The sequence below is a fragment of the Cryptomeria japonica genome, chromosome 4, assembly GCF_030272615.1.
Source record: "Cryptomeria japonica chromosome 4, Sugi_1.0, whole genome shotgun sequence".
Taxonomy (NCBI): Eukaryota; Viridiplantae; Streptophyta; class Pinopsida; order Cupressales; family Cupressaceae; genus Cryptomeria; species Cryptomeria japonica.
In genome coordinates, this window is record NC_081408.1 from 642,544,159 (window position 1) to 642,553,320 (window position 9,162).

At 33.5% G+C, this 9,162-nt stretch overlaps 1 protein-coding gene across 2 annotated transcripts in view; it reads right to left on the reverse strand.

Annotated features, from left to right (window-relative positions):
* Positions 1 to 3,650, reverse strand: part of LOC131047685 (SAC3 family protein A) — a 79,864-nt gene extending 76,214 nt beyond the window's left edge. The window contains exons 1-2 of one of the 2 annotated variants that reach the window (XM_057981481.2): positions 3,037 to 3,650; positions 1,121 to 2,026 (exon numbers count right to left, since the gene is read on the reverse strand). In XM_057981481.2, coding sequence (XP_057837464.2) covers positions 1,121 to 2,026; positions 3,037 to 3,102 — 972 coding nt within the window. In that variant the 5' untranslated portion in view covers positions 3,103 to 3,650. Of the gene's footprint in view, positions 1 to 1,120; positions 2,027 to 3,036 lie in introns of those variants that run through there. The other variant, XM_057981482.2, reaches the window with a different exon arrangement.
* Between the last annotated feature and the right edge of the window lie 5,512 nt (positions 3,651 to 9,162).

A 9,162-nucleotide genomic window follows, 5' to 3' on the forward strand; every position in this document is an offset into this window, starting at 1 on the left:
TGAGCTAGCTCTATCTTCAAAACATTGCACATAAGACACAGATTAGCTTCCACACAGTTCATCCCAAAAAGATTTGACAAAATGTCTTCCTACAAAGATCTTATAGATCAAAAAAAATATATCTTTATGTTCGTGAAAAAATCAATACACAACTATCAAAATAACAGAAAATTTTACCTCCATCCAACAACACGTTCAACAATCAAATGTTTAGCATAGCAAATGTGTTGGATAATCTTAACTATTCGTGATATAATTGAGGAAAATCGCTTGACTGTAATAAGATAGAACTTGTTTGATAAGACAATACTCAAGAGAAAACGGTTATGTAAGAGATATAGCAGTATGCTCAACAAACTAACTATTGATTTGTAGAACTCTAGAAAAACACAGTCATCTTTGAGCCGGTATGGTAGGAGAATATTGCCACATACCAAAAGTACGTACAGTGTTGCCCAGATTCACTAAAATGCAACAACTTAATTGTAGTTGCGCACCTAACTCCTCTTAACATCACAAAAATAAAAACAAGAAATGTAACCTTGAGTTTTTGAAAATATAAATATTGCAATGTTACTGGACATAGTTGCTCTCAGTTGAATAAAAAGACCATAATTATGAGATATTGTATATTATTTATTTCAATTGGTTAAAGTGACATTTTATTTGTAACTTGATGCAAATAAATATAAGCAGTCACATCACACCAAGAGAAAAGAATGCTTTCATTTTTTTTGATAATGATCAAAAAGCACTTAAAAACAAAACACAACAAACTTGACAAGGAAAGACATTGACTCTACTGCTGCAGACCTTAGGCCCTTCAATTTAAATTTAAGCAACGATAACATGCTATCTAGATCCAAAGCAAATGTTAACACAAACTACAAAAGAATGCATCATAATCTCATGCAAAAAAAAATAATCAATTCACATAAAGACCCAGACCCTCGGATTATGAATGTATTGTGTCCTCAGTTATAGATTACCAACCATGCTTACAACTACAAGGATCGAATGTTTATGTCAAAGCCCAGTTGTAAAACAATAAAGCTTCTGCCCAGTGAATGGATAGTGCACAATGAAATAAGAAAAACTATAAGAAAGATTACCACCATACCTGCGACAATGGAGCCTCACAGTAAGATTTGATATTGGATTGCCAAGATTGTTGCGTACCAGGTGGAGGTGGTTGGGTGATTGGGGCAGAACTATTGCTTACTCCTGGAATTGGACAATCCAAAGAAGGTGGAGTACTTTTGCTACCACTAACAATGGATTCTGTTCCAGGGGCACAACTGACATCAGATCCTGAATGTCTATAATACTCTTCCCATTGTTGGTAATCCACTTGAGTCTGATCAGATGGTGTGAAACCTGGATAATTTGGATAGCCCCCATAATTTCCATAACCATTGTCACTCCATGAACTTGCATGGCCACTCAAGCCTGTGCTCTGGTACCCTTCGGAGTTCTGATAAACATCAGCATTGTAATAAGTTGGGTTGCTCTGATAATATGGTGGCTCTGTATATGAGCTTGCATTGTGAAACGAGTTATTAGGCTGATATGAAGGACCAGAATTTTGATAGGCTCCCACATTCTGAGAGTAAGGATGGTTACCTTGCTGCTGATAGCCATAATTGTAACCCGGGTAACTTGGGTTCCCATATGGATAGTGATTGTAGGCACTTGGGTATGATGATGTGTATCCACTATAACCACCAGCATATCCATTTTCTAATGGTATGCTTGATGAGGCAGATGGTGAAGAAGAACTAGCAACTGCTTGACTGTCTTGCGCACTAGGTATGGCATTGTGCTGATAAGGTTGTTGCTGATGATAGTAACTTGTATTTGGAATGTTAGAACTGTCTACTCCAGAGCTGCTATCCATTTGATGTGATGAATTCCATGGCATTGTGGCATGCCCCGACGGTATGGGTGGATGTAAAAGAGGTGCAGGAGGCAAAAGTGTGTCGCCAGATCCTTGCCCTTGGCTTGACTGAACAGCTTGCCCTCCTTGCTGCAGATTCAGTGAAATATTCTGTTACGGAAAAATCAATAGCAAGGTGGCATACTAGGCATCACATATTATATTTAATTAGAAGCACAATCTGTAATTGTGAATTTAACAAATAAATTCTACATATTTCTATTGTAACCATATTTTGCCAATGTTACAAACTGAAATTTCCCAAACAAAAAAAATCAACGATACTAATTACTACAAACATGTCCTTGTGAAAGACAGAAAAAGGTTCACACAAAAGCATTAGCAGACACCGTTTATCACAAAAGGTACCAATTATCAGAGCTCTTCTAAATCATCAAACAGAAGATAAAATCCAATTTATCTGTGCAGTTGTTCTGATCCAAATAATTAAGTCAGGATTATGGACCTAATCTCCTCTAATCTCCTTTAAAACAAATCCTCACATTTGTATTATGAAGCGTACCCAACAGAAACCCTAACAACTTGACGCTTAAAAGGAAATCCCTAACAACTGGAGGATAAACAAAAAAATATTCTAATGGTTTTAATGTTCATGTTATCTCATAAAACGCAACAAAAGAATCCTACAAAGTCAGTTTTCTTGAAATATCCAGGTTGTGGATTTACAGAAAGTAAGAAGTAGATTTCTCTCCCTGTAGCAGAGTAAAAAGAAGCCCTGACCTTGAATCACACTAATACTCGAGATCAAAATACTCAAGGAAATATTTCGTGCCAAATTCAAATGATCTAATTACGTGAACCTACGTACAGTAGAGGGATTTTCCATATGTTTACTGATTTAACGTTCCCATTTGGACAACAGATGGGGAAAAATAATCACATAACCATATTGTTTAGAGATTTGTATTTGAGATAGAAAATTAAAACGCTTCGTAAGCGCTAGGTTAGCTAAAAGTTGTTGGTGGAAAAAGCCTTTTTTCACTGAACAAAAAGCAAAGAACGGATTGGTTCGCCATCGACGAATTCGCCGCAGAACAAAACAAATTGAAAAGAAACCAAATTTAATTTGAAGCACATACCTCAAAACCCCGAACATTTTGTCTATCGTCTGTTGCTCCAAAAGCGGCCACTGATGCGGTTGCCATTTTCAGTGCATCCTGCAACTAAAACAAACACACAATCTATACACACTAATGTAAACACGGATATTAAAACCCTCCGCTTAATGTGAAATCTGTCTGAATATTCGAAAGAGTGCCCTGATTGACTTGCGCTAAATGTCGGTTCAGGTTGAGCAAGGCACAAAATAAAGATTGAAATTAAATCGGAGAATGATCGAATGGCAATGCCTTTGGATCCACCCAATCAGCAATACAATTTAAATGCAACTGAAATTTCTGCTTATATACATTTGCAGGTTAAGTTTTTTTTTCTTTTTTTTCTTTTTTTTTTTTTTTTCCCTTGCTAAAAGAAATCTATTGTACGGGAAAGGGATTTTGCCAAAAGCTTAACCGTCCATGGGAGGAGGCGACATGAAATGAAATGAAATTCTCCAAGCTATGGCATTTTTCCTGTCGGAAAAAATTCGGAAAACTGGAGATTTTGGCATATGACAGAAATTTATCGTACCCTTCCTCACGGATTTAATTATTTTACCATCATAAGTATTTATATTGTAGACTTGTTTTCTCAGTTAATCGTCTTTTTCTCAGCATCATATGTATATAATATCGAAGACTTGACTTTCCGATCAATCGGCCAAATCAAAAAAACTACTTATTGGGAAATTTAGGTAAAAATAGTGTGGTCAAAAGATGTTCCCGTTTTCATTTTCTTTTTAAGTAAAAAGGGCAGATAGGTAGAAGTAGAACTTAATGAAGGGGTAAAGACCAATCAATGCTTTAATAAATGAATGAATTATTGATTTTAATGATTTCTATGAGGTCTATCGAGAGAATTAAGTTTTAAACTATTTTCATATTTCTTTTGATGTCAGATTTTCTATTTTGGATTTTGACTAGAAGGCTAGTAATCCGGTCGATCTTATCCTTGTCAAATAAATGGTGCATAGTGTCGACCTTCAAACTTTTTTAAAGATTATTAAGGTTTTTGTTGTAGATAAATTGTTTAAGTTTATGTGAGAAAATCATTAAGAAAAAAATATTATCTAAATGAATTTAATTATATTTATGATCATAAATAAAAGGTTTATGTAGTGGCAAATATACATGGAGAATAAAGAATCTTATAATTCAATTAAGAACTAGCTCACACCATCTTTGAAGTGAAACAGGGAGGTAGAAAATGCCGAAAGATATAATTTTTTCCCTCCCATTGTTTTTTAGGCATCATCCACCTCCCAATTTCACTTCAAAGCTAGTGTGAGCTAGTTCTTAATTGAATTGTAAGAATCTTACTATGATATTCAATTCAAGTATGCAAACATTTTAGCGGATACTTCACTAAAAGATCTCCAAGATTTGTTCAAAGAGAAAAAAGTTACGAAAATTGGGTAGCTCATCATCAAGCTTCCTAGGTCATTCTACAAATCTAAAAGCTTGAAATATAGGGTCTATTATCATATAAGCTATCTTTAGCATTGTGGATGTTAAAGTTCTTATATTTTATTATTGCCTTCACATTCCCACAGTCACTCTTTTTTAAGTGTAGCAAAGATTTGTCTCCATATACTATTACTAACAAAATTGGAATCTTGTGGAGGGTGGATTAAGAACTTATTTTGTATGTAATGGTGTATATTTTACTTTTTTTCCTTATCATATGTTAATTTTATTTGGTTATTCTTTATATAATAATGAATGTATAAATGGTGTAAATTTTGTTGGGAGTGGAAAGATAATTTGAACCATGGTTTTTCATTTATTCTAATTCTTGAGAATAAACTTTGATCTTCAATATTGTTCATTTCTTGTCCTCGTTTTTTGTCCAAGGTCAAAATTAAAAAATTGCAAAGTGATTTAAGAAAAATATGTGATTTGCAAAAATAACAATTATTTAACTTTTAAATTTCACATTGTAATCTTGGTCCTCTTTGTTTTCGCTATGTTTCATTTACCACCATGTAGTTGTATTTAATGACTAACTCTAATATATTTCAACATCTACAATCTTGGGCACATTAAAGAGCACCTTTGCACACATCAATAATTATCAAAGTATTATTCATATGACATCTATATTTTAATACATATTGCATGACTATAAACTAGAACGTATTAGATTTGTGTTACAGTTTTAAAGTTGTGCAAAAGCATTAGATATATGCACTTTAAGTTATGCAATTGCATAAATTACTTTTACAAAAGTGACCAAATATATTTTTTAACAAATTTTAATGAACTTGAGTAGTTGATCATAATTTTTTAGTACAAGGGAAAATCAATAGTCGACGCCTAACAAAATTAAATTCAACACCAAACTAGAGCTAGGTATCATTATTTATTATTTAAACTTTTAAGCATTTGTTTACTTCAATCCCAACTCTTGATCTTAATGTACTTATTCTTCTTTTGTTTTCTTATAGGTGGAGTCTGAGCAACTAATGCTTGAGATTTTGGCCCAAAAATTGAATCAAGTTATGAGATCTTGGCCTACTCCCATGCCAAGAGCTCACAAAACACCTCAAATGGAGACATAGTGAATGCAATACCCAAAGCATGTCCATTGTGGAATAGAATGATGAAACAAAGAATTGAAATTGGCCTTGAGGCTTGAACAAAATCAGGAAGATGCACTCCTTATCAATCTTCTGCTTGCCACAACCCTGCAACTATGATCTGATGGATTTGAATTTATTTAGAAAGCTCTTAATAGAAGGAAATGAATTAGGTGTCAATGATGTCAAATCTGTCTCAAGTTGAAGTGCACAAAACTTATTAATACCCCTAAAAAATTGCTCAAATTTGAGCCACATAACCCTCAAAGTTATGCAAGAATAAATATAGAATTGGAGACTATCTGAAACATGTAGTCCAATCAAACCCATAGCCTGACCCATCTTATCCCTACGCTGAATGATCTCAATCTCATGAGTCAAAGTGGGTTGGGTCTCATCTAAACAAGACCATAAACCCCTAACCAAAGCAATTTAATCATTGTAGTCTTCTAGCTATGATAGCTATGAGGGATGAGTTTCTCAATAGAAGGATTTGTAATTAGGCTATGGTTAGAGCAATATAATAATCTGAAGGATGGGGATTCTACCCCCAACAATAAGAAAAATGAACCCTTTTGCACTTGTATAGGCTGAGAAATCACAAAATTAAGACATCATCTAAAAATTGAGATTACTAAGTACCTAATAAATATTCTAGAAAAAATTATTGCAGATCTTAATAGAGGACTCTTAGAGATTTCTGACGATGTGTGGAAGTCAAAAAACGGATTTTGGATGTGCAAGATATGGCCCCAAGAGCGCAAAATTGAAGGCTCACTTTGGAGACCTGGTATGGAAATTGTTGCAAAATATGATCAAACGACCACCTTAAGAAGATTGTTGCTATAACTAGCTTTTTGATGACATCTCATTTGCCCAATTTTGACTTTGTATGACGAAGTTATGGACAAAAAACTGGAGGTAGGTTTTTAGGGCAAAAGAGGGCTAAAAATATAACTCTGGTAAATTTAGTGGAACTGCCAAAATAGGTTGATGCAATGATGACATCAACTACTATCAAAAAGATACTCTTTTGCAAAAAAGAGTATGCCCCTTCTTTAATTTGACTTTTTTTTTTAAAATGAGCCTTTTTAAAAATTTGAACCCAAATGATATCAATGAAAAAAAATTGAAATTAGAAAAAGGGTGATAAAATATTTTTTCCTATGATTTTTTCAAATAAAATTGGCTACAAATTGCCATATGTCCATAAGGATCCATACAATACGACATGGATTTTTATGCCCCAAAAAATAATGCCTCAAATTTGCTCAATCTTTGTTTTGACAAATTGATAGGCAATTTTAGGGTTCTTGGACCTCTTGAGTGCAATGGTGACCTTCGTTTTGCTCCAATATGTCCAAATTTTCTAGCTACCCTCAAATTTTGCTTTGATTTTTTGCCTTAAGCTAAATTGACTCAAAATTTCAACTACTTGGATTTTGACGAAACAATAGTCTATCTTAGGGTTTTGAGAGGCTACAAACACAATGGCAACCTCCGTTTGAGCCCAAAGTGCACATAAAATTCACCTCAAGTTGGATCCCTCAAGTATGCACGTATAGGAACTTGACAAATATGATGCTCTGATGCCATGTGGAAGTTGATGATCAATCATAGGAGACAAGACTCATTTGCAAGCAAAACACCTATCACACAAAAGAGATCAAGCAAAGATTGTAGGCTCTATAACAACTAGAGAATTCTATATTATTGCACAATTGAATGAAAAATCCTTATAAAGGATGAATGGATCCCTAGGTGCAAATCCTAATGCTAAAATTAGGAGAACTAAAGAAATGCAAAATAAGAGCTAAATTAAGCTAAATACATCTAGAACTAAAGCAAGAAAAGCAAACTATAGATAGCAAAAGGAACCTAATTTTAGCTTAAGTGAAAAAACAATCAAAGGAACTAATTAATAAATAATTAGATAAATGTCCTAATTACTCTAACACACACCACTTCATTTCATGTGGCAATTGCATTTTTGGATGATTTACAATGGATGTGTCTAAAAGTTTGATGATGCTTGCATACTAACATTATTGCATTATATGAGAATGAGATTAAACTTGCATACCATGTTTGTGCCTATGTATACCTTTGCTTTGATGATAGGAATGTGACAACTCTCTTTGATATAGATATTGTTATTTGATTACATGTTGAGAAATGAACACTCAATGTCAATAAATAATAATTTCATTCTTGTATACATACTTGCATGATGAATATATATGTATATGTAGCTATTAAAAGTAGTTTGTATTGTCTTATTTACTATACCTTGATTTAACTATGGAGGCTGATTTGTTTGAGAACCCAACCTTACCTTATAATGTATGTCTTATGTACGTTCAATCAAATGTTTAATCCTTTATCACAAAATGACATGTTCATGCTATGATTAGTAAATTAGGCATTGTGTTAATTCTATATGTACCACAATATAGCTAGCCATGAAGGTCGATTTATTTGATAACAACGAATTCATTTTATCATATCAAATTAATCGTAGCCATATGGCATTGATTTGATATATTTCTAGCCCACGTTATGACGACTTCATTATTATTATGTTTATTTCTCTAGTTGGTGCATAAGCCAGCTACCTCTTGTCACCTTGTAACTATTAGATAACTGATTCACCTACTAATAACATATATAAGTAATGGTATGATGCCTCCATTCAGAAAACTTCTCATAAATTGATTTAAAAATAGATTGAATAGACTAGGTTTAAAATAACATTATTGATGCAAGAGCATCCCTTAGTGATGCATTATAGTATGCATTTTGATGTTCAAGGTCATGTTTTGAGTTGGCATAGGTCTTAGAGGATCCTTGAGTTCCATTTCAATGGGTTAAGTCGAGTCATTGAGTCTAGGAATTCAAAAATTGGAGTTTCTCGCCCAAATACAATTTGAACTTCTTATTGCAATTTTGGCTTGTAAAGAGTTGAGGTTTGTTCCTCAACCTTAGATTTGGATTTTTTTGTGCACAATAAGACATTGGGAGACTATGTAGACCATATGGGTCTTGGGTTGTACTTTTTCATGTTTGAGAATTGAGTTAGGTGAAAAGTTGCTAAGTTGTAAACAAAAGTGCATACATTTTAGCATTTTGAGAAAGATAAGTGGTAATCAGTTAGAGAGTAGTTAGAGGGATGTAAGTTGATGAAAACAAGCATGTATACTTGTAAAAAGACAAAATAAGTGATTGGGAATGAAAAGAACCTTGATTGGATAGTTACTAGACTGTATTTTCTGCATTTTCCTATGTAATAGTCTGAAAACAAGCATTATAGGGGTTTGTACGATTTGGTATGGACTTTGTATGTGGTTGGAAAAGTTGGGGCTGCCTCTTATCTTTCTAATGAATTAGTTTCATGTTTTTTTGTTACGTTTTGATTAAGATATAACATTTTTACCAATATGGGCTACTCTTTTGATTGGTTTTTCCTATGAACAGTTCAAAAGAAACATGTTGTACGATCCTATACTAGAGGAGGAAGGCCTGGAACCAA